This window comes from Durio zibethinus, chromosome 2, assembly GCF_047325235.1.
Source record: "Durio zibethinus cultivar Kanyao isolate XHJ-2024 chromosome 2, ASM4732523v1, whole genome shotgun sequence".
NCBI lineage: Eukaryota > Viridiplantae > Streptophyta > Magnoliopsida > Malvales > Malvaceae > Durio > Durio zibethinus.
The window spans coordinates 32,530,647-32,557,843 of record NC_143163.1 but is presented as its reverse complement, the minus strand read 5'-3'; the positions used below and the strand labels follow the sequence as shown (position 1 = coordinate 32,557,843).

The window sequence follows — 27,197 nt, the reverse complement described above, 5'->3', positions numbered from 1 at the left end:
TATATATATATATATATATGTACTTGCAAAATGCATAGTATCAGATTGATTGGAGAAAACCAACTACAAGTGCAGAAGCTACATACTATATATTTCTAACATACTTTTCCAAAATTTCTTGATAGAATCTTTAACTGACTCAACTCTTTTTCTAGTAAGGAACAATAAACTTATACATGACTTTCAATTTTTTTTTTGTTTTCCTTTTTACAGATGAATACAAGCATCCAGCAACTATCAACACCAATCACATATTTTTCACATTTCAGATCTCTGCAATTGAGTAGACATCAAAGTTTAAGGCAAGAATTTTTTACCTTGGTCCAGAAAGCTCCATGGCTTCTACCATCAGTGAAGATTCTTCAATAAAATCGGAGTATCTTTGCGGTGGGTTATCGCATGATCGGAACCTTGGTGTCTCAACCTTTTGTGAGGCCTCCCATTTCTCGGCTAAACCATCACCTTCTAGCATCCTTAATACTTCAGACATCCTTGGACGGTGTAAAGGATTAAATTGAGTGCATAAAAGGGCAACTTGAACAATTTCTTCCAACTCAATTCTGTCAAAATTGCCCCTCAAGTCCTTATCCACCAGCAGGCTCTGTTTACCTTCCTGATGTAGCTTCTTTACCTGTAACAAAAGCCAAACCAATTAAGAGAATATTTCACCAAAAGACGAAAAATATAAAGAAGGTGGGTGGGAAACAAATGTGACAGCATAGTCCTCTTAGTTTTAGGAGGTAAACAATAGAATTTTCAATAAGGGTTGCAACGATGGAATCTCATCTAAAGACTGAGGTAAATCAGATGCCTTCCAATGCTTTGTGGAATAAAATATACATATAGTGAACAAATAAGTAAGGAGAGAAAGACAATCATTCATGCAGCTAAATGCATCGTATGCACTTCACATGCAACATTCTTAAATGCCAAGAAATCTACTAGTTAAGATTTATTCCATGTCAATTTACGTTTTAATTGCATGTATTCCTCCATGTACCTAAAATGTACATTAAAACAGAGAGAAAGAGAGAGTACCCAATCAAGCATTACACCCTTCTGGTTTGCTGCTCTTCCAAAATCCAAGGCCTTCTGACCTGTGATTAGCTCAAGGAGCAGGATTCCAAACCCAAATACATCTGTCTTTTCTGATGACTGACCTGTTGATAAATACTCAGGAGCAATGTGACCAACAGTACCACGAACTGCTGTAGTAACATGAGAATCTCGGTGATCTAAAAGCTTTGCTAACCCAAAATCTCCAACAACTGCCTCAAAGTCTTCATCCAACAAAATGTTGGCAGCTTTGACATCTCGATGAATAATTTTAGGGTCACACTGTTCATGCAAATAAACAAGCCCCCTAGCTGTCCCTAAGGCTATCCTCTTCCGTCTAGCCCAGTCTAAAGCTGGCCGACCATGAACGTGATCTGATAGGAAAACCCAAATTTGAAAAAAATATTATTATAGTGTAGATGCCAAATTCTAGCAAGATTTATAAAATAGTAATTACAAATAAACAGGAGGATTCGGATCGTCATTTAATTTCCAAATTGGATAACTCTTAGAATATAAAAGTAGAAAGAAAAATCAATCTGGTTTAAACTGTTAACAAGTACAGGAGGGGCAATTTACACCGTGGTTGAATGCATCACATTTGATGCTACAAGGTTGGTTTTTAAATTCTACCAGAAATTTATGTTAGTTCAAAGTTTATCCATACGATGATCATGTTGTTTACTATTTAGTTCAAAGCTTATCCATACGATGATCATGTTGTTTACCATGAACTCTTTAAGGACAAGTTTTTGGTTGTCCAGGGATCGACTTGAATAGCAATTATTACCAGTCTATAAGATCCACAGAAGTTGAAAATTATTTCCCTGTGATGATTACACCAAGCTCTATATGGCGGAGTTAAAATGAAAATGGGCTAACTGTCACCCAAATCTATATGCTGCCCAAAGCTGCACACAGCATAACCACAGTTTCAAGAAGCAGCACAGAGGTGCAATAGTGCACCCATGGCTATTACAGTGACTCGTAAATGGCAGTTCTGCAGGTGGCAGTGATGCCATGATGCCGCCAGCCATAACTTTTGATGAACCTAGTAGCATATCTGAAAGCCCTGAATAAAAGAATGGTAACAACTATTGAACTTCAAGTAAACTAACCTCTTAGTCTGGATGCTACACTGCCATTTGGCATATAGGGGTAAACCAGGAGCCTTTCATTCTCAGTTGTGCAGAATCCAGAAAGCCTGAGAAGATTCCGATGGACAGCTAAACTTATTGTCTCTACTTCTGTCTGAAATTGGATTTCACCACCAGCTATATTATAGTCCTTGAGCCTTTTAACAGCCACCAAAGACCCATCATTCAAGCATCCCTTGTACACTATCCCAAATCCACCTCTCCCAAGAATATTCTTCGAGTTGAAATGGTCAGTAGCAGCCCTAAGCTCCTTGAATGAATACCTTTTCAAATGGCCCAAGCATACTTCCGGATCGTATTGTTCTGGCATGCAACATGCAAGGGCTAGGAATTAGAGGATAACAGACAAAAGAAAAGAAAGGAAAAAATTATTCTATATGCTCACTTGTGCTTCTAAAATTCATTTCTACCTCCTTATTCAACTTATCTTTCTTTCATCTTACCAAATAAATTTATCAAAACTACAATGATGAAGCTTTAACTTCATATATCTGAAAATAACGCTTCTAGTACACACTGTACATTGAAAGCTTCAAAATAAAAGATATTAGAACTTGTATGGTTTAACATATAAAAAAAATCATAAATTCATCTAAAAACGTGTTTCATTGCAAATATTGCAAAGAATATCACCTGTATGACTACATAACTTATTACTTTTGGAGAGAGTTCAGAAAACATGAAAACATAGACCTTGCATGGGAACATTCAAGCATAAATTTTTCCCTACAATAAAACTATTCCGACAAAAGACAATGCAATGTGCAAAGAAATTTTTGTGGCCCTGCATGCAGAGTTCCTAAAAACTGATGCCATTAATCATAGCATCACTGCACCAATAATTTCCTGGCAGCCGCTTATACATATGAATTAGGAGCCCTAGCCGATGATGAATGTTAATATACCATTGTAGGTACACCACAATTTCTCAAATTTATGGATGCTTAAAACTTATACAACCATACTGCATCACTGACAATAATACAAAATTTAAAATAAACAATAAAGTAATAATAAGATCAAGAAAGTTGAAGCAAACCATTAACATCAAAGAAAATCTGCTGGTTGTGTCTATATCGCCACCAAACAAGTAATCCTATAAACAGTATGATGAAAAAAGCAGCACCAAAGCTAGTACCGAAAGCTACAGCTACACGATGGCCCTTTGATCCAGACTCTGATTGAGCTAAGAAATCAAAACATGAAATCAAACTGTGTTGAAGAAGAGAAATGTCAAATATTAAAAAGAAAATGCATCTATAACACAGTGATAGTCACCTTTTAGACCATCTGGTGGGAGAGAAAGAGGCTCCGGAGAGACAGCAGAACAGTTGTTGCCCCCTTTAGGTCCACAAATTAAAGGGTTGCCAATAACTCTGAGAGTAAAAATGAATCCATAATTAATAAACCATAATAACATGCATTATAAGCATTCACAGAACTAGGGAAAGAAATAGCTCACTTGAAGGTCCTTGCTGATATTTTTGGCAGGGAACCACTCAGATTATTATAAGATAGGTCCCTATAACAAATATCATACACAATGGGTGAGTCAAAAACATGTGGAATAATGTAACAAGATTCATTTAGCTTTAAGGTTTTTCACATTGCCTTTCCAAGAATAATTAAAATGGAGGTAAACACGTCCAGATACATACACAAGACTGAGACCTCCAATGTTTGACAAAGAATTTGGGCAGGCTCCAGTAAGGCTATTGTTGTTTAACCGCCTGACATGTCCAGCAAGCATAAAAAACATGTAAGAAATCAAACCAATAGAAAGAAACTCAACAGGCAGCTCCAAGATTCAAAAGCAGTAAAAGTTCTGAAACTTACAAATAGTTTAGGTTTTTCAAGTCTCCCAAGGAAGCGGGTATTTCACCACTGAAAGTATTGTTGGAGAGATCAAGAGTCTCGAGCTTCTCTAACCTCCCAATGGTACCTGGAATTGGACCTGAAATAGCATTATTCTGAAGCAACCTACACGAGAAAACAAACAAAGACGTAATTACTTCACAAAAATGCAGGAACTGCGGGTCAAAAAATGAGGAAAACCCAACAATACAAGAATAAAAATTAGTTAAAATTATATTCCACATTAGTTACATAGAGATAATAACTTACACTGACTGCAAGTTGCTAAGGTTCCCAATCGATGGAGATAAGGTCCCGGATAAGCTCTGACTAGGAAGTCCCCTGTTCAAGGTTATAAAGGAGCACTAAGCACCAAATACAAATAAACGGCCTATGGTAGATTCTCAGTTTTTGTTTATCATTTACCAATATCTATTAGAAATAGGCAAAAGATATGAAGAGAAGAAGAAAACTTACAAAGCAGAAACATAGCCATCTGGAGTGCAAGTAACCATCCTCCAACTACATGGATCAACAGAATTCAAATCCCAATTCTCCAGAACATTATACGGGTCGTGTAGATTAGATTTAATGGCCATTAAAGCAACCACTGCTCAAAAAGCAATCATAAATGAAGAGGGAAAATAACTGAACTAAATCTATTTTCATATTAAGCGAAATTGCGGTAAAACTTTGGAAAACAAGGAGAATTTTGAAGCCAAAGCTGTCCAATTAGAAAAGACTTGAACAGCAAATGTGTCACTATGCAGTTATATCAGTATTATGGCACGGGGCTGTTCAGACATTCTTGCAGCCCATCAAAGCATTTACTCCCCCCCTCCCCCCCCCCCCCCAAAAAAAAAAGAACCCATGAAATTGGATACCATCAATCATTTTAAGAAATACTACAAAGAGAAGAAAGTGATTAATGAATTTCACAACACCACTTGAGAAATAACAAAAAAAAAAAGAAAAGCCCCGAGTTTAAAGTTTACAGGCAGATAACAAAACTATAACTTTTAGCTAGTAAATTGGATGCAGAAGGGAGAGAGGGGGAGAAAGGAAAAATTTTCAAAAGAAACTAACCTTCATAGTTTATACCAGTAGGAGAAAGAGTAGCAGAGGAAATCCCCATCAATGCCAAAACCAGTAAGCCCAGTCCAAACAGCATCAAACTCTTTATTTCCATACTGTCAAAACTCTACAGTCTCTCAGCTCATTCAAACTCTACTTTCTCTGAAAAACCAAAATACCCTCTGATCAACACAACCATGAACAGCATCATTCGCGTGAAACTAAAGTCTCTATCCTTGCATTATCCAAAAGATGTCCCTTTCGGAATCAAAACCACATAAGCTGAACCCACCATTACCCTTTAAAAGAACTTCCTTTTTTCTTCTTCTTTTTTTAAACCCTTTTCACTTTAAAAACAAAATCAAGACTGCTTCTTGATTAATATCCGGGTGCTAAAAAGACTTTTATCTTGCAAATGACCGAAGCCCAGATGGAGAAAATATGAATCAGAAGGTTAGTAGTAGGTAGAATGAGAACCGAATGAGCTAAGACAAAGAACTAGAAAAAAAAAAAAAAAAGAATTTTCTCGAGAAACAAGCAGACATCTTTTTCCCTTAAATTCTGAGATCCTAGAGATCTGAGAATGCGGGTGCCTGATTTCTATATGTTTTGGTTGATCCCCACAAATTCCATGTGGTTTTGCTCTTGGTTTATAGCTCTGCCTTGCTCTTCACTATTGATTCCACTACCATTATCTTTACGCAACCCTTTTTTTTCTTCCTCTGCTTTCACCTCGTTTAATTCTTTAGAACAACACAAAGCAAAAAAAAAGAAAAAATCAATGAGAGAAAGAACCAAACAAGCACAGGCCAAAACAAAAGGCCAAAGTCGACACAGATACAGATGCAGACACGGTAGCAAAAAACACTGTTGTTTTCCAATGTTTTTTCTTTTCTTTTTAAAACAGTGAAAATAAAAATTCATTTGAAGTACACTACTTTTAAAAAAAATATGAAATTTGGATATTTTTATAGAGGGACTGTTAAAAATTCGGTGATTGGACTGAAGAGATGCGTGGGATTTTGATCAGAAATGGAACGAGGGGCAAAAGCAAGGAAAAGAAAGAAATTTTCTTTTTTTATTATTGTTTTGTTTTTACTTTGCAGGTCAGTTATTTGACAGGTCACGTGCTTGGATTGTCCTGGCCTTTGTTGGTTTTCGGCTTAAACTTTTCAATTTAATTTAAAATATTTGTATTCTGTTAAAGTTTTTGCACACATGGCCCACCTTGCTAAAATGCGCAGGATGTTTTAAAAGAATGTTTTGCTGAAAATATCCATTTAGTCTAAATTATGATAGTATTCAAAATAATTATATAAAATCACACTTAAATAAATATTAAGTGAAAACTTTTGTTGACCATCAGACGATTCAAATTAACAAAACTAACAATAATCAAAATCCAAAAAATAGAAATACTTTTATTCAAAAACTTTTTGAAATCTAAAATTATTCCCAAGGCATGTAAAAAAATATCATTAAAAATCCAAAAAAAAAAAGTTAAATAAACTGAAAATAAAATTCTAAACATTATTTTTTTAAAAATAGATAAGATTTAATTTTATCATTTATCCTATAAATAATACAATTTATCATGATATTTTTTAATTTAATCAAAAAATAATAAAAAATTAGGTTAAAAAAATTTAAACTTTTGATATATATTTTTTGAAAACAACTTGTGATATTTTTTAATCAAAATAAAAATATAATAACAAATTTACAATCATCCAAAAAAAATGATAAATAAATATCATACTAAATAAAATAGAATAAATAAGTGATAAATTTATATCATACATGAACTGACAGCTGTTGGCTGGTCCAGCAGTGGTAGTGGTGTTTAAACAAATAGACTTATTGATGAAAACAGAGGTCTAATGATTACCTTAATATCAGTCGAGTCTCATCAACGGTCATGATCAATTAGATGAGTCTCATCGACGGTCATAATCAATTTTAGTCCAACACTCTACCAATGTCATACCCACTTGCCTCGCCTCTGCGTTTCAGTCACTTTTGCACTTTGCAGGACGGCCCCATGTGCTACCTGTTTCCGTTTTAGGATTTGGCTTCTTTTTTTTTTTTTTAAGTATTTTATGTGTAAGTATTTTCGATTTTAAGTAATTTTTATAAGAAAAATATAAAAATTACTATTATCTTGCACATTATCAATAATCAGTAAAATTTTAAATTTAACAAATAAAATTAAAAAATTATCACGTATTTTATAAAAATATATTTAACAAATTAATAATTAATATAATAAAAAGAAAAACATACTACAATAATATTCTAATATTATCAGCTGAATATGAATTAAAAATAAAAAAAAATACTTTATCCGACTTATATCAATGTCCTAATAGTAAATAATAATACTAGATGCTCAAGTGCGCCGAGGCAGAGGTGCGTGCTGTAAGTTTTGCAACCTTTGTTTATTCTTTGTTGGATACCGTGAGAGAGAATCTCAAATATCCGGCCATCCAACCCAACACCACAAACATGCCCTCTTTCCTATACTCCCTACTACACGACTGTGCCACTAGTATTTATCTATGCTCAATTTTCAATTTTCTTCTGTAAAAATGACCACATTAATCATAAATGAATCCACTAATAACTTTAGCACATTAATATGTCAAATGGTAAAAAGATAATCATGTCAAATCTTTTTTCTTCCGGTGTTAATGAGTGCTATCTGCTTTGTTTAGACTTGAGTACTTTTTTCCCACCTTTTGCATATGTTAGTGGCATATATTTCTCATTCTCTTAGTTCAATTTTTCAAATTCGGTTATTTTTTTTAAAACCTTTTAATTAAAAATAATTTAATCGAATTAAATTAATACATTATCAAACTTAATTAAAAAATTATTTTAAAATTTTAAAATATTCCGATTAAACTTGATAAAATTATAATTATTAATATTAATACTATATATTATATATTATTTATTTATATTTATTAGTATTAAATATGTTAAAATTAAATTTTTAAATAAATTCAATTAAATTTAAAAATCTTTTGAATTAAATATTAAACTATTCAAATTTAATATAATTTATTATTTGAGTCTAAGTAAATATATAAATTTAAATTTGACTCAAAATAAACAAATTCAACTCGAATTTTTCTCAAATCTAAACTAAAATAATTAATGAATAACTTGCTGATTATAATTTTATCTCTGATGCATATTTTTTAAGAGAAAATAAGAAAAGTTTTAGTTAGATGTCACGCAACCATAAAAAAAACACAATAAGATTTTCTGAAAAGCAAAGATCAAACATATGTAAGATCTGACGTGGCAAAGATGATGCGCTTACTATATTAATAATTGGTAGAGTAAAATATACTTTATTTGAACTTCAAAATACTCTTGGACTTTATTACAATTTACCACCATTGAAGACATATAAATCAGTAAGGGTAATATTGGCATTTAGCCAAGGAAATTTACAGTAGTTGTGAGATTACTATTACTATTATGATAATAAAATAATAATAATTGCCTTTATGTGCACTGAGGTAAGGGTAAGTTAGAACCCGAAAACCCAAAAGCATTTTTGTCGCAATGGGAAAACTGAATATTCTGTACCAATTGATTTTTATTTTTTATTTTTGGGTAAATCTGCAGGGGAGAGTGAGTGAGAGTACGTTCATATGTTGGCTGGAGCTGTGTTTCTACCTAAGCAACGCATTATACATCGGGCTTGGAAAGGAATTCCGAGTGACGATGCTCGAGATACCCCATTTCCAAGTAGAGGTATTTTGGTCGTTTTGGCCTTTGGGGTTCCCAACCCCATTCTACCTTTTACTTGTTGCATATTTATTTCGGAGGCTGCTATATTTTATAGGACAAACAATGTATTGGTGCCTTTTTTCTTAACCTCTAATTTGTGTAGATTATTATGCAATAATTACCTATATATGTGTTTTTTTTTTTATCGTTACAGTTAGTCAAACACGTAAGAAGTTTTTTTTTTTTTGTAAATCCAAAATAAAAGTGCTCTTAGAATTTAAAAAGCGAAATTTAATCATTTTATGCATTCACATTCTGTTATTTGGATTTTAATATTGTTAAGTTACTCTCACATGATCTTTTTCTTTTTTGTCTTTTCTGTTGTTTTTTTTTATTATTTTAGATGCATTGAAAATTTTGGGAAAAAAAATCTTTTTATTTAAAAGCTAACTTGACCCACAATTATATTTTCAACTCAATTTCTTCTTAAATTTCTAGATAAAAATCACATATACGCCTAGGCCCATAAAATCAATGAAACCCCATTAGATGAAAACCTTCAAAACTCATCTCCAGAAGAAAAATGAAAATCCACCCTTCCTATACCGATTAAATCCAAGACCCATTCTATTTCCTCTACAACAAACCCCAACATCGAACACCAGAACCTAAAAACACAAAAGATAGTGAATATTAATTGATTAGCAAATCAATATTCTTAATATGTATATGAATTTGTGAAAACAAATAAAAAATCACAATGCGAGAAAATAGAAAGAGGAGTGCAAGTGTGCATTAATTAAAGGGTAAACGGGAAAGGAAATAAGAGAATAGCTTCACCGTACTTGATAGATCTCTAAAGCATATGAAAGAAGAAAAAGAGTAAATAACACACATGTTCTTAAATTTTGGATCTCATTTTATATTGATTTTTAAATTTTAAAAAATTATAATCGAGTTATTAGTTGCTTAAACATGTATCAATTTAATCATTTCATCTGTTGTATCATTTAAAATTAATAAAAAATTTTGTGCGACATAACACGTAATCTTATAATTAAAGATAAATGTATTGTAGGCCTTTTTCACGTTGATTGAATGGGTGTTGCCGGTTTTCTTCAACCTAAAATGGCACAATTTGTATAAAGTAAAAAATTTCAAAGTTAGCAACTTTTGGTTTTTGTTGCAAGCTTCCCTTTTCTGTCCAATCCCTCTCTAAATTTCATTTTCTTCAAACCAAATCAATATTAATAGAACTAACCCAAAACCCAAAAGCCAGCACCTGCCACTACGAAGCTATCCACTACTTCTATTGTCTACCATTGATCTCATTAATGACTACTATTGGTCTCCGTGCTTATGCCATAAACTTTTTTCGAATCCTTTTTCTCTTCACCGATTGAGACCTAACTATAACCTAAATCTTAGACCATTCTTTTGCAATGCCTTTCTTCCTATATTCAACTTTTGTTTAATCTTAATGTGTTATGTTTTCTAGGTTAAAACTCTTAATTTTCTATAAACTGACTTACTAATAGTCGATTATTATGTGTAGTTACTTGTGGGTTGTGAGTATAAATGATATTAGGCTTACTTGCTAGTGTTGTAGGTTTCTGCTAAAGTAGAGATTATGGATTAATTTAGTGGTGGTTTTGTTATTGGTGATTTCTGGTGGATTTTTGGATATTGATGGATTTTATGTTTGGAGGCTAATTGAATTTGTTATTAAATTGTTTGAGTGTCTATGGCTGTTTGAGTGTCTATTGCCGAATTGCTTTCTCTGTGTATTGCATGATGTGTGCATGATCGCTCTTGTCTTTAATTGCTTATTATTTGTCTCTCCAATTGTTTGATTCCTCCTTTTAGTTGAGAATTTTTTTGCTTAAAATCAACGACAGAATATTAATCTTACACGTAATACAACTTTGTAAGATATATGTTATGCCACGTTTGATTTGTGTAATTCCACGTTGGATTTTTCGTCAATTTAAATGGTTCAGTAGGCAGAATGATTATATTGAATAATTAAAAATTTAATTAAAATTTTTTAAAATTTAGAGGGAAAGAAAAAAAAGTTGTTGAAATTTTAGATGGAGATAGAAAGTTGGCCAAAAAAAATATGGAGTAAAAAGAAGAAAGAACAAAAAGGCACTTTTTGGAAACGAGAAAGAAAAAATGAAATTAAGAAGAAAAAAAATCATGTGGCAAATAAGTAGCAAATTTAGTTATTGCCAAAAGTAGCAAATGTTAAGTTTAATACTAATGTAAACAGACACAAGGTCATTTAAGTGTCACAGAGACACTTTTGTTTTTTCTTAAATCATAAGGTATTTATGTAATTTATATTTTTTTTATTCGTTAAAGTTTTGCAAAAACTATTTTAAAAATAAAATTTTAAATGAGTAAAGTGGTTTAAGTCAATGTGAAAGAATGTATTCTGTAAATTACTCCAAAAAAAATTTAAATTATGACAAAACTTGAAAATAACTTCACTGTATTATTTTAAAAGAAAAATATGTGTGTTTTTTTATCCATCTTCTTTCTTCTCTCCACTTAACCTTTTCTCATTTTTTTTTTTTTTTTACAAATGTAGAATTTAATCATCTTAAAAATAACTTAAAAAAACTCAACTCTATCTTATACTAAATAGTAGTTGTTTAGGATTTTTTTTTTTTTAAGATAATAACTTTGGATCTTTTTTTTAAAAAGAAAAAAAATGCATGCATGTATTTTTCAAACCAAAACAATTTAACTTTAATTTTTTTAATAGATTACCAAAAAAATTTACTTGTTCAAATAGTTTAATAAGAATAAAAATTCTCAAGTTCAGATGGGCAATATCCATATGTTTTGCACTTTTATTTGATGTTTTAACCATCATTTTCAAAAGAATATTCCTTCGTTTTTTTTTTTTTTGGTTGGTAATAAAAATTTGGGAAGTTGATATGTCATTCCTACCCTTATGTTAAATGTTGATAATTACTTCTGTTCATTGAGAGAATAAAGAAGCATTTTACTGTAATTTTCTTTTCTATTCTCTATAATTATCTTATTAAATGTAATTTTCAATATAGTAAAAAATAATTTGAGTTGATTAATTGATTATAAATTCTACAAAATGAGCAAAATGTTAGTTAAAAAAAGCAGCCATAATTAAAGGGGGAATGATATGAACCGGACCTGTCTGTGGCTTGGCTGGTCGAAGCTCGGTTGGCTTGTTAAAACTCCTATCCAAAGCAAAATGTTTTGAAAAATATTAAAAAATAAAATATGAATATTTTAAAATATATTTTATAATAAAAATTAATTTTTATTAATTAAATAAGACTTCAATTCAAACCTAATTCAAGTTTAAGAAAATTTGTCCAATCTTAGTCAGACAAGTAACCAATCTTTAATTAGACATATCTAATTTCAGAATAAATTTTAAGATTTTTGCTTGAAAGAGAGAAAACAAGCAATTATTCCATCTTCGTGGGTTGATATAAATACATATTCACAATTTATTCTCTCCAACAACTAAGACTCGAAATTATGGTTGTTTTTTTTATTTTTTTAATATTTAAAATTATCATAAATTAAATTTTAATCATTAAAATTAAAAATATAATTTTCTTTTAAGACTTTACTCTCGCATCTCTTTTTTCTACTACAGAGAACAATTCAATATCTCACAATTTACTATTATTTAACTATGATTCAATATAAGATTAAGATGAAATTTATTATTATATTGTAATTCAATGTTAATTTTTTTATTTATTATCATATATATTATATTGCAAAATTTAAAACAATACTTGATAAGATATGACAGGTGATCATTTACATGAACAACTTATATTCTTAGATTTATAATATAATAATAAGATTGATTTTTAATCTTTATATCCAGTAAAAAAGCCTGCTCAACTGGTCATCTTAGATTTTATAATTACAAGGAAAAACAAAGTAAAAAACCTAAGAAAATGGTAGTATAAGTACCGGTAAAAAGTAAAAGATAACAATAAGCAAACAGCAATCTTTTCAATGAAAATCATGAGATAGCATCTCAATTATTCGATTGTAATCAGTGAAACGAGGCAGGGGCCCCTCATTCCAAATCTGTGGTTCTATGGATTTTATTTTCTTTTTTCCTAGAAAATCGAAAAGCGTTTGCCATCTGAGTGAAGTTAGGTTCCAAATGAAACACGTCAATATTGACCTTTTATCGTCTTTTTAGTTTTATCTTTAATTGCAAATATATATATATATATATAAAAGTGCATTTGGTTAAGAAAAATTTATAAATTTTTTTAAATATTAATGGTGAGTATTTATTTTTTATATTTGATTTATGTTAATTTGATTAAAAAAATTAAAATTATAATAATATAAAAAATCTCGAAATAAAAAATTTTAATATTTTTATAATATTTAAAGATTTTGAATAAAAAATTATCTTATTTTTAAATTTAATTTAAATAAAAAATTTATTACATATCCATTACGCTTTTGAAAAATAAATTTGAAACTCAATATTAACTTTTTTTAAAATTTATTTTATTTTTAATTCAGTTTTCAATGCATTTTTTTTTATTTTATAAATATCTTATTTGATATTTTTTCTAGAATCTATATAAAAGTATCAGTGTTTATTTGATAAATTTTTCCAACATATTTATAAATCCCATGCTTTTGTTTTACAAACATTTTATTTGATACACGATCTTTTAAAATCTTTGCAAATTATAGTAAGTCGTTATTTTTAAACAAACTCCTTATTTGATATTATTTTTAACATATTTACAAAAACAAATAAGACATTCAACTTTTCCAAACACCATAACTGATAATCTTTTTTTTTTTGTTTTAATACAATAATTATAATTTGATGTCTAGTTAAATACCGTAATTAGATATATTTAATTAAAAAAATTAATTTTTTTTATTGCTAAATACATCATTTGTTGTTTATATATTTTTTATTAAAATAAAATGAAAGGTTGCCTAAAATTTATCAAGAAAATTATACTAATTATACATAAATTAATAAATCATGATTCCCCAAACCAAATAAATAAATTTGATTATAAGATGGCTTGAAAATTAAACACAATTTTGAGTATTAAATTTTTTCGGATATCATATATATATTTTTTAATTTAAAATTATGTGAATCAAGCATCGCTAAGGTAATCATTTTTCATTTAACAGACAAGAATAATTTGAGAAAAATACTCCACAAAAAGTGTCCCATTAAATTTATTTTAAATATTTATATATTTTTGACATGATATATAATTAGTAAATAATATTAAATTTCAATATAGATATCCAACTTAAAATATTTTTTCAATATATGTTATTAGTAATTAAACACTTGAATTACAAAAATGTCCATAATTGATCAAGGTGTTCTACTTTTCTAGGTTGGAAAATATCTAATAAATAAAATGCCATTTACCTTGGTATAAAAAAATTAAGTATAATCAAATTCGAAGCTACTTCTACGTTTTCTGTATATAAATGCTGCCTGCTGAGGACTCTCCCGAGTTTTCAAACCGTCCAACTCAAAACCAACTAACTTTTTTTTAATCTTTTTTAGTTTGAATGTCACTAATGAGTACTAACTACTAAGCAATTGAAATGAAATTAAATCCAAATCCTATCATCTGATTAATAATTAAAAACATGATATAATAATATATAAAAAAATAATTTCAATAAAATTTAATAAAAATTAAAAAATATATTTTATATTTGTTACATAATACAAACACTAATACATAATATTTATATAAAATATTACATAAATATTTAAAATTTAAAATTTTATATAATATAAATACATATATTATCAATTTATATCCGTTAACTTGCCGCTGGTACGAGTGGCAAAAGGGTAAAGAACTGAGATTGGTTTTTCACCGATCAACAAGATCAGAGGCACAGAACAAGATCTTTGACGTATTTGCTTTCGTCAACTGAAAGCTCCTCAAAAAGAAAAGTGATCGATAGACAAAAAGTGCATGGGCCCCGACCAAACACCAAACCCAAGAAGATTAGAGTGAAATGGACGTTGATCAATATTGTAATGTACTCCAATGTTTATGTGTCAAATTCAGATTGGATAAACAGCCTACAGATTGATGTTGCCCTAGCAATTAGCATCATTCTTTTCAAACTTTTTCTTTTGCATTTTAAAAGGATAGAGAAAAAATTTTTGATAAGGGTTGAAAAACTATACTTCTACTACTACCTTTGATAATTTGATTGGATTAATAGCCTACAGCTACAGATTGATGTTGCCCCAGCAATTAAAATCATTCTTTTCAAACTTTTTCTTTTATATTTCAAAAGCCTAAAGAAAAAATTTTTGAAAAAGGTTGAAAAACTATACTTCTACTACAACCTTTGAAATTGCCATGGAAAAACAATTCAAACTTCAAAGCAGGCATCTGCTGCTACCTTTGAAATTACTATGACAAAACAATTCAAACTTCAAAGTAGGTAGGGTTTTGGAAATTGGAATTTTTTGACAATTTTCGGTGGCGCATATAACTGTTGAAGAGTTTTTTTTTTTTTTTTAATTTGATAATTAAAATGTGATATAATAATACAAAACAAAAATATATACAAAATGAATAAATATGAATTAAAATTTTAATTAAAATTATGTATAAATTTTTTTAAAATTTTTTTTATATTTTTATGTTGAAACAAATTATAAAATTTAATTTTTATATAAAATATGATATAAATATATTAATTATTAATATTTTATATAAACTATAGAATTATTATTTTATTTTATTGTTTAGTTGTAAATGATGATTTTATATGGGTCCATTTTTAAGTGACATTGGTTTATTTATTTAATTTTACAGGTAATGATTTCCTTGGTTGTGGACCAACAACTAAAACCAACTAAAGCTATAGATATATGCATTTAAAAATTCATCTAAGTTTATTATGTTACATGATTTCCCCCAACTAACTAAAGATAGGTGACATAGTGTTGACAGCGATTGTTCGTCACGTTTATGGTGTAATTATTAGCATGTAATCTATCTACTGTGCACATAATTGTACGAGGAACCATATTCGATTCAACTCACGATCATGGGTCAGAATCCAACCAATGTTATCGCTTAACAGATTTGATCTTAGTTTACTCTCGATATATTTATAATTATTATAATATAATTAATTCAATATTATATAAGATTTATAAAAAAAATTTATGTGAAGTTTAAATTTTTAAATAATAAATTTATATATAATTTTTTAATTATGATTGATTAATTATAAAATTATAGGTAAAATATTCAAATAATTATATATTTAAATAAATATAAACCAAGCTTGATTTATTATTAATATATCATTTTTGTATTAACTTTTTCACAACTTTGAATTCAGTTATTTACATTCATAGTTCTTAAAATATCCAGTAAAATGTTGCGATCACTCTTTTTTTTTTTTTTTTTTTTTTTCAGTTAGTTGGTATATGATTTCTTAAAAAAAATAAGATTATGTTGAAATTAGTTGTTCGTTATCTTATTTACTATAATTAATATTTTGTGAGTAGTTATTTTATTGATGGATCCTTCAGCATTTTAAAGTTTTACTATAAATATGTTATTTTATTTACAGATTGTATCAGGGTAAAAGGTTGTAAGGCTCTCAAAAGTTGAGTATGATTTTGTGTAAAGATTTGAGTGCGGTTCAAAGAACGTTCATGGAATCTAGTTAGGAAATCTAGTTTGGATAATAAAAATTATGTTATTGCCTGATAATTTTCATAAAAATTATCAGTTGACATTTTGTCAAATTAATTAAAAAAAATTATATTTGATATATTATTAATATATAAATTTTGTATATTAATAGTGAATAAAATGATGACAATTAATTAATGAATAAGTATCTATCTTTAAAATAAATATATAAAAATTAATATTAAAAAAAATTATTAATAAAATATTATCATTTGAATCATTTTATTAGTAAAATAGTATCATCTTATTTATTGCATTAGTAATTTCACTCACCAATGATAAAAAAATAAAAAATATGATTTTAGGTTGTGACCTTTTTATGGGCAAGGCCTAATATCAAACAAAGACCAACTAGCTTTGGAGTTTGGACTAATATTAGCTGTTGGTCACACATCCTATATACAAAGCTCTAAGGCCCATCCAGGCCTATCCAAGCCTACGCATGAGCAAAGGTTTTTTTTTTTTTTGCTACTTTTTAGATTTTGGTTCGTATATTGGCAAAGATTTGAATTTTGTCCTACTAGCTAAGCTTTATTTTTATTTTCAAGATTTGAATCTAAATTTTCAAAATGAAATTTCAAATTCTATTTTTTTTTTTGGAGCATCCAACTGTTGAACACTTTATGTTTTTTTGTCATAGGTTTTTTTATCCAATTTATTTTTTTGAGGAACATAGAATTTTCTTTGAAAAACTTAAACAAGAACATCATCCATAATCTCTTATTGTAATGAAGCTCTCGATATACATGGAAGAAATAGAAAAAACCACATGAAGAAGCCGTCTCTACCACTATCGGTAAGTTCAGCCAACATATATTATAGTAGACAATGAAAAACATAATAAATAATCTATGACACCAAATACTAAATACACCTAAAGTTTTAACATTGAGTAAACAAACAAACAAACAAATAAATAAATAAATAAATAATTGATGTATATAGGGCAATTAGGCCAAGGTTTGGAATTTGTAAATTTGTGTGCATGCTTGTGATTGTGCCATACCCGAATCTCTTTGGTAGGAAATGCTGTGGTTGAAAGGATAAGAACCATTCCTCATTTTCTTTTAAAAAAAGGGAAATGAGGAAACTGTTTCATTCTTGGCTTTTGTTCTTTCTACCAAACACATTACAGATGTATGTGCATTTTCAATTGGATCGAATCTCTAACTTACGTGGACCGTATGTATTTCTGTTAGAATGGATAAAGATAAGACCTAGCTTCAAAATAGAGCTCCTTGTTAAGATATGCACAACTTGTTCTTGCTTTTTAAAAGAAAAAATAGTTTTTTTTTCTCCTAAATTAAGAAAGAATTAATATACCGAGCATTTCAATTTGTTGCATGATTTCTTGCTCAAAAGGGGGTTTGAATCCTGCTTTCTCTAATAAATAATAATAAAAAAAATCAATTACCATTACCATTACCATTACATGATTTCTAAACAATTGCAGTAAGAGCGAGGCGATAAGAGTGAAGAAATTACCTTTACATTTTTGTTACAAAAGAAGTTGTAATTGGATTAAACTTTAAATTCGAAATTATCATTGCATTACATTACATCGTGTGGAAGTTGGAAATGGGAGATGAAATTTACGTTGAATCCGTAGCATATATTATATGGTGAAAAATAGGGCATCATCGTCTAACCCTTCTGGCACTGGCGGGCTAAAGAGATCCTGTTTGGCTGTTTCCTTAGCAGACCAGTTCAAAGTCACCGGCTACAACACCATTCACCAAACTTTTATATCGAGTTGGCTTTTAAGCTAGTGGGATTTAATTAGTTTGGCTGTTTTCACTATCATCCTAAATGATTACTCTGTTCAAAATCCATACGTTTTGGTCAAAATAATGGTCTTAGAATAAATTCTTTGGATATTATCATATTTGGACTTTCAGCATAGCAACAATATCCTAGAAATTAATTTTTCTTGCCCTAAATTAAGTCAAATACATAATAATTATAACAAGATTCCAAACCCAACCTTACAAATTATGCCTATTAATTAATTAATTAATTTATATGACATGTATTTATATATATTTTATTTGATACAAAAAAAGATAAGATATGAGGATAGAAAAAAAAATACAAAGTATTGAGATTTAAATTTTAAATATGTTAAATATAATTTTTTATCAGAATAAATTAACTAAATTAATTTAAAATTTACTCATATCCTTTTCGCTGCTATATATACTTACATTCAGGATTACAATACTTTAATTCTTGACTGAAATTTAAATTATGCTTGAACAATATAATTAGCCTTATAAGATGTCCAAATTCTGTAACATGTCAAATCGACACTTAATGTTAACCTCCAACCCCAAGGAAAAAAAGAGTCTCCAATAGCTACAAGATAAGAATTGAGGTAATTATCTTTTTAAACGAGGGATCCACCAAACAAGATAACTCTTGGCCTATGATTTTGTCTATTTGCTAATGCATGCCTTCTAATCAGAAAGAGAATGGATAGGTTGATTAATTGTTTCAAGTCTCAGCAACTACTAATTTTTCAAGCTGAGTTGATTTTTATTTTTGTTAGAGAAATGATGTGAAGGTAATGCAACCTAAATGAAAGGTACTAAACTGCTAAAGTCCGTTGTCTTCTTATCATGTTTATAATCTTCAAACAAAGATTTAAACACTTAAACTAAAATTTCCTACACATTCTATCACTGTAAATATGCCATTTGCAAGACCAAATGAACGAATACATCCGGATTTACTACTGATTGTATATACCAAATTCACTGCCAAACACATGATGAATGTCAAAAAGTTCAAAAGATCAATGAACAACGGTAAGAAAAAAAAAAAGAAAAAAGAAAAAAAAAAACAATGATTAACATCTTTAAGAATTTGTTCAAAATTGTTTCGAATTGTCTATTTAAATCAATTTAATTTAAAATTAATAAAAATAATTATTTAATACAAAATATTACCACGAGTTGAACTAATTATAATTTTGAATTTGAATATTTTTGTCTAGGGGAAATTCATTTCCAAAAAATTTAATGAATGAACCATTCCAACTAAACCCTAGATTTGAAAAATAAATAATCTTTTAATTGGTAAGAAACTAGATCTCAAAAGTAATTGTTGCATTTTTATTTTTTGAATTTTCTAATGTATCCCTAATCTTTTTTATTTTTAATGTTTACTAGACCAAAAAAGATTATATGCATATGGACTTGTTTAAACATGTAACCTCCAACCGTCAATAAAAACTCATGCCAATTGATCTAAACATAAGTCAACTTATTGCTTCTCAATTTGCAATTAATTAAGGATAGGAGAAGTTTGTATTTTTGTAATTCTGTTGACGGAGCATTAATTAATGTCGTGGATTAATGGCAGTCCCACTCCCGTAGCTTACACGAAAAAAGTACTGGTCTGCAACAATTACTATTACTACTACTAATGCTGCTCTTCTAATTCAATAGCAATCAAGCAATCCAAGCAAAAATTATGAGCTCCAGAGGCCCCCGTCCCACTCTCTCTTTTGTATAATTTTTTTAAACGTTGTTGTTTCTAAAATTCGAGGGCATGGGAGTCATTAAAATCAAATGATTATGAATGATCATTTTCAACAAATCACTTTCCGAAGGGAAGTGATTTTGCACATCACGTTCTATAATATCGAAATTGTGTTTCCTTTTCATCATCCGACGTTATTATTTTCCACTAGTCTCTTCAATCTACTGAGAAGTGTTGAAGATATACAGAATGGAATGGACCAGTCATCTCCGCAGGTAGGTGAGCCTTTTCCCCAACTAGAAAGATGAATTTAGTATATATATTCAGTTCTCATTATTATGTTGATGTAACCACCAACAAAATCAACAAATTATAACGTGGATTGGATTGATGATTACAATTTAAGTAAATGTAAACACACAATATTAGCATTTGTAGAGTACTGCTTACCGGTTACCAACCACTGAATAAGAAGAAACCAGATGCCAGCCAATGCTTTCCGGAATGGGTCTAAAGGAAATAAGTACAAGACCAACTACCACAGTGGATAAAAATTATTTTCATGTTAGAAGTTAGAACTAACTAGATATTATAAATGAAGGTTTTGTACAATTATCCCGTTAAAAGTTAAATTTAAATTTGTAAGACAATTTATCTCTAATTTATCATAGCTCTAGAGTTTGATTAAATTAAATCATATAACTATGGACATCTTTTTTTTACTTTTCTTTTAAGATAAAAAATCTCATTTGCTGAAGAAACACGATCTCGTATCTAATAATTAAGGATTGAATTATGGCTTTATAAGCAAAGTTACTTTTTTCCTATATAGATGTATTTTCTTGAAAGATAAAATCTTGAAGGCAGGATTACAAGCTCCTAAACTGGACAATTCCTCAAAGTGAATATATTTTCAACAATGTTTACATCATGAACAGTATTCATTCATTGTATCAAGATCATCTAAATGCGATTGGTAGTACAAAAATAAAAAATAAAAAAATCCATCATCCGATGGTAGCATCAATCCTAACTCCCAAAACAATAAAAATATAAAAGAAAATCCTGTGACCGTCTATATTCTATTATACATTCACCATTTCAAACATAGCAGCAGCGTGCTAAACATGTCTTTTAAGTGGTCAACTTTTGCAAAACTTAAAAAAAAAAAGCTTTAATGTGCTTTGTTTAGCTATGAGTTGTTTTTGATGGCTATGTCAAATTAGACATTATCTGTTATAATTGTTAAGAAGACCAAAGAATCAACCCAATCTACTAACTTTATAGTATTTAATTCCATTAATGTTATAACGTGGCAAAGATGGAGTTAAAAATTTTGCTATTAATAAAAATTAAAACTTTTATATTCAATTATAATTGTTAAAAATTTTATTGTTCTTGATGCAATTTCATTATTTAGAAACATTATATAATATATTCATTATCAATACTTTACTGTGATGATTATATATAACTTAAATATAATTATGATTTAAATAGCAAAAATATCCAAAAACGATAGAAAGGTAAATAAGATACGACTTTATTTTTTATACACTCTTCAAAATTAAAAAATTATCATATGTTATTGTGCTAATTTTATTCGTGAAATTTAAAAATTTTAAAAGTAATTTCCCGACAAGATATATCGCAATAAACGAACAAAGAGCGGCAACAGCGGCTCAACAAATGTTCAAACCATGAATAAAACAATTAAAATCACAGTAAAATCCCATTATTAACAATACTGAAACTCCCTTTCCCGGACGCCATCGCTTTACCTAATTCACCCAACCCCACAGCAGCACACGTCAGCACCATCCTCTCCGCCACCCTGCTCCTGTCACTCACCGCCACGTTCTGCAAACTTCCCCACCGCCGAAGTCCCTCGTCTCTAATCTCGCACACCACCAATATGTCAGGCTCTTCAGGATTGTATATATACAAAAAATCACCCATCAAATTTATTTTTATTGAACTTAAACTTGTATGTTCCGCTTTCAGCTTTTCCACCAACTCTTTTGGCATCACCCCGATTTCTTTGCAAAACTCAAATGATTCTTCCTTTATTTCCCACACTTTGACATCTCTAACACTGTCGGAATTTCCAAGTAACCCCACCATAATCAAGTTGTCGCCCAAAATTCCAATCACCGAAAAGTAAATGTTCTGATCATGACGCAGATCAAACGGTCCAGACCAAATCCTGGAGCTGGGATCAAAAGAATACGTAATAGCAGAAACTTGCTCCATTGCATACAATTTTTTTGTATTGGCTGCGACGGAGAGCGACGTGGAAGCTGCAGAGTCTTTGAGGATTGACGGCATGGACTCACCGGTGTCCCACCTGCGAGTTTCGAGGTCGTAGATTTCAACTGAAAGTGGATCATCCTCGAAATCGCAGGTGCCTCCAGCGACGACAACGTGGCGACCCACAATGGCCACGATTGGGTCGATGCGCCAAACGAGGGGTGGGTCTACGTGGTGCCACGTCAGGTGGAGTGGGTCTAAAGAGAAGGAGAATTTAGAGATAGACAGCATGTAGAGGAGCGTGGAGTTTGAGGAGCGGAGAGCTGAGACACAGTCAATGGGTGGTTTTTGGTTGATACGCAGCCAGAGGTTAGAACGTGGGTCGTAAGCGAGGGCAGTGGTGGCGTAGGGAGGGCGTGAGCTCTGACAGTGGACAATGAGCCAAGGTTTGGGCTTGTTGAAATGGCGAAGGGAGGAGAAGACGGCGTGATTCCATGATTTAGACACATGACTAGCTGGGAGGAGATGGATGAGAGGAACGTGACAGAGAATGGATTCTAAGACATCCCCTCGAATATCAGCTCCTTCTTCTTCTTCTTCTTCTTCTTCTTCCTTATCTTCATCGGATCCATATCCGTATCTCAGCTTTTGTACTTCGGTCATCGTAATTCGTGAAAGCTTATTGTATTTGGCTGGTTTAGATTTTAGAGGGTAAGGAAAAGTGGGGCAATTTATAAAGGCTAGATATCTTGTGCCGTTTACCGTTGGAAGAAAATAATGGTGTGCTTCGAGGTTCATGATCATGGCTTTATTTATTTATTTATTTTTTTAGAGTCATAGGACTTGATCATCACATAGCATTAGATATATTCAACGACGGATTTACACGTTCATGAATAAATTAATTAGTTCGTATTACCGTTAAATCAATAATTACATATCAAATTAGAGTATAAATATTAGACGTAATGAAAATCTGAGGGGGCCTCCCCTAATGTTTGAAACCCCTTTAATATGAATATATATTTGTATTAAATACATTTAAATTAGTCCTTTAATAAAAAAAACTTAATTTTATTATTTTTATATTTTATAAATTAAATTTATATATTATAATTTAAAAAATATTTAAATTACATTTAAATTTATTTATTTATTTATTTATCCAACAATTATTACTTATAAATTCTCACATTTATTTTTTTTAACAACTGCTTTTTTCGTATACTTTTTACCTTTATTTTTACTTTATATCTCTATCACATGATATAATTCTTTAAAAAAAATTTATATTTAAACTATTTTATAAAAGGACAGAAAAACTCCGAACTTATAGTCTTAAAATTTTATCTTCATTCTTTTATAAATATATTTAATTTTTTTGTTTTGATAAAATATTTAATAGTTGATTTATTCATACTTTTTTTTTTAGTATTAAATTATAAAAAAAACAAAAAATTCTATATAATTAATAATTCAACAGTTAATTGTAAATCATGTTATTATTAAAAGTATAATATTGTCATAGTAATATTTTTGTTTTATAATTTTATTCTCTTATCATATTTTTATTAATATTTGTCTATATAAATTAATAAGTATGATAAAAATATCTTAAAAAAAAAGATAAAATATATTATATATTATTAATTGATTCTCTCTAAATTATATGTCAAGATCTATCACTGTTTAGAGCACATATATATTTATTATTATTTATGTGGTAATTATTTCATGTTCTGACATTATCTTTCTTATTTATTATAATCAATTATAATTCATAGCTAATTTTTTTATGGTTATAATCGTAATTAAGTATTATATCAATATAAAAAATCATTAAATAATATAAACCAATAACAAATTAGAATTAACGTGACAAATTCAACATAAAATTGTCTAATTTAACACAAAGTAAGAATTACTGTTTAAAAATCCAAACAAACCAAATATTTATTTAAATTTTATGTAAATAAAAATAAACACAAAGGACTATTTGATCTTTCCTTAACCTTATAAATTCTAGTAATATTTCTATCTAAGACATATACAACTACAAAGATGTCAAATGAGTCAATTATAAAAAAAAATTAAAATAAAGCGGTTTTAAATAAAAAAAGAAAAAATTATAATACAAACGATACAAAGTGTTTAGTCTTGTACAAGTTATTTAAAAAAAATCAATTAATAGTTCTTATGAATTGGATTAAAACTTTACTGCTTCAATAAAAAAAAAATAAAGAGTAGGATCAAGTAATATTTGACTGGAATTGTTGATTAAAAATATAACTAATAAAAAAATTAAATGACATTTTGAAGGTATGTGATAGAGAGTCTTTTATTCATCAATAAAAAATTCCAATTCTACTATCACGTGTAAAAGAACAAAATAAAAGTTTAACTATTTGTTTTGTTTTGTTTTTCTTAATTTTTTGAAAAAAAATTGTTTACTCAAAATAAAAGCTTTTTCTATACTGTCACAATTTTAAGATTTATCATATTTAAAAAAAAAAGAGAGAGAGAAAACTCAGTCCAAAGATCTAGACTGATTGCTCAAAATGTGTTATTTTCCAACATAAACATCAATAATAAGAAATTATTAAATACATTTGTAGCTTTTTAATTTTGTAAGTGAGATTAATAAGCCAACATATGTCCCTTAGGTATTATTTAAAAAATTTTAAAAATTAAATTTAGAAAAGTGATATATGTGTTATTTTGTTAATATCGCTTATATAGTTAAAAAATTGAATTGATAATATATCAAATAATTTCTCATAAAGTATTGGCTTAATAGTGTTGATTTTGAACCAGAATCAATTTAAACGTGTAGACTCTGCATGATAAGAATGATAAAAAATTTATTAATTAAATTGTTAAAATTTATAATCAATTTTCTAATTTTATAACTTAATCATTAAATTAATAAAATTTTCACTTTTAACCCCTTCTTCATTTCTATGAAACGAAGCCTTGCACTATATTTAGTAGGAGGAAAAAGGACATTAAAATTATTTTCTTTTCATCCTTTACTTCATTTGATAGAAGAAAAAAAATTACCATCCATATTTTGATAGAAGACAACCCTTATTTTCCCATCAAATACCACGGTTAAACATTTTGTTAGCAAATCATTCTAAGAGTAGATCAAAAAATGGATGATTGTATGTGATTAAAATCTTAATCAATATAAATTTGAAATTTAATTTAATTGGTTCATTCAGTAATTTTTAAAAAGTGGCATTTATTAAATAATTTAAATTATATCATCTAAAGTATTTTATTTTATCCCCAAATTGCAACCTTTTTTTTAAATAAAAAAAATTCAAAAGAAATAAATTAATCAACATGCCCTTGCCTATCAATTTATGGTTAGCGTGACTATTACAAAATGCTTATGAATGCGCATTACAATTGAGAAGTTGGGCGTCCAACAAGCCCAATTTTTCCATCACAATGACGACTTCATTGACTTTGCTGCATTCTAATTTTTCAAGCGAACTTGGGCCTTCGTTCAAATTGGGCTAATGTGGCCTTGTTGAATTTGGGTTTTATAGACGTTCATTTTAAAATTTTTTTCCTGTAGATGCTCCAAAAGAAATATTTTTTGTGCGGTATATTAATATTAATTTAAAATAGGAGCTATTTATCAGGTTCTAAATATGTAGCTGAATTATTACGCAAAGGGGAAAAATCTACATATCTATATACTTATATACTTACTATATATTAAAGTAGAGTTTTGGAAAGTTGGAATTGACTCATGACAGCTTAATTGCTCTTCATATATAAAAAACAAACCCCATTTTTTTATTTTTAAAAAGAAAAAAGGAAGAAATAAATAAATAAGAAAATTGAAAGAAAAAATGAATTTTTAAAATTTTTATTTTCATTTTTCAGATAAATATTTTTTAAGCATTTTAAAAAAAAGAGAAAAATATAAATAAGCCTAACAATATTTTCTTTTTTTTTTTTTTAAAAAGAAAATCTATACAGCTATGTACAAAATGAGGGTTTTGGGCTATTTTTTTAACACATGGTAGTTTTATAAAAATGTAGCTTTTTTCTTTAATTTTTCAGATATTTAAAATATAAAAAAAATTAAAAATACTTTTATATTATTTGAACATTATATAAAAATTGAAGTTGGATGGATATTGAATTTTTGTTTTTATAATAGAATTTTTTTTTGTTTTTTTATAATTGATATATATTTTTAAAGATTGATAATAATTTTTGAATTAAAATATTATTATATAGTTAAGTTTATTGGTTCTTGATTTTTATAAACGTAATTTAATGATGATTTTTATGGTAAATTGATGTTGGATGGGTATTAGAATTTATATTTAATTTGAAATTTTTATATTTAGTATTTTCAAAAATTTAATAGTAATTGTTGAATTAAAAATAATTACTATGTTGATAAAAGTTAAAATATTGAATGACAATATAATTGAAGTAGATTTTTTTTTTTAATATTTTAGGCATTGAATCAAAAGAAAATTATTATGACAGTTAAATGGTAGGAAAAAAACTATGTTAAATGATGTTATAATTTATGGGTTGTTTTATAATAATAATAATAATAATAATAATAATAATAATAATAATAATAATAATAATAATAACATTATTATTCTCGATATGTATGATGGATAACAACATAGTGTAAATAAATTAAATTTGATTTCCATCTTAATTTTGTTTTACATATAAGGTAATTTTTTGTAATACTAAAATATAAATGTATTTAAATTTCAAGTATGATTCTTAATTTTATACCTTTGTAGTTTATGGATGAACAAAAATTAAC

The 27,197-nt window shown here is 28.5% G+C and overlaps 1 protein-coding gene and 1 pseudogene across 3 annotated transcripts; both read right to left on the bottom strand.

Annotated features, from left to right (window-relative positions):
• Positions 1 to 23: 23 nt before the first annotated feature.
• Positions 24 to 5,924, bottom strand: LOC111317890 (protein CLAVATA3 INSENSITIVE RECEPTOR KINASE 1-like). Of its 2 annotated transcripts, none has more exons than XM_022920398.2 (11): positions 5,154 to 5,924; positions 4,545 to 4,677; positions 4,338 to 4,409; positions 4,050 to 4,193; positions 3,872 to 3,943; positions 3,676 to 3,735; positions 3,492 to 3,589; positions 3,253 to 3,399; positions 2,175 to 2,516; positions 1,039 to 1,430; positions 24 to 631 (listed from the first exon to the last, which is right to left on the bottom strand). In XM_022920398.2, the coding sequence occupies exons 1-11, from the start codon at positions 5,254 to 5,256 to the stop codon at positions 314 to 316; spliced, it is 1,881 nt and encodes a 626-aa protein (XP_022776133.2). In that variant the 5' UTR covers positions 5,257 to 5,924; the 3' UTR covers positions 24 to 313. The 2 variants fall into 2 exon arrangements, with proteins under 2 accessions (XP_022776133.2, XP_022776134.2); XM_022920399.2 differs by having other exon boundaries at positions 3,253 to 3,390.
• Positions 5,925 to 21,658: 15,734 nt separating this feature from the next.
• Positions 21,659 to 23,197, bottom strand: LOC111317425 (F-box/kelch-repeat protein At1g23390 pseudogene; annotated as a pseudogene). The gene has a single exon (XR_016332156.1). The product of XR_016332156.1 is annotated as an F-box/kelch-repeat protein At1g23390 pseudogene (transcript).
• Positions 23,198 to 27,197: the final 4,000 nt, after the last annotated feature.

Excerpts from the sequence above, each read along its gene's own strand:
- LOC111317890 (XM_022920398.2), bottom strand. The coding sequence starts at position 5,256 with ATGGAAATAAAGAGTTTGATGCTGTTTGGACTGGGCTTACTGGTTTTG. Across the intron at positions 3,944-4,049 it reads TTGAAAAACCTAAACTATTT|GCGGTTAAACAACAATAGCC; the intron begins GTAAGTTTCAGA and ends TGGACATGTCAG. Across the intron at positions 2,517-3,252 it reads GATTTTCTTTGATGTTAATG|AACAATACGATCCGGAAGTA; the intron begins GTTTGCTTCAAC and ends GTTGCATGCCAG.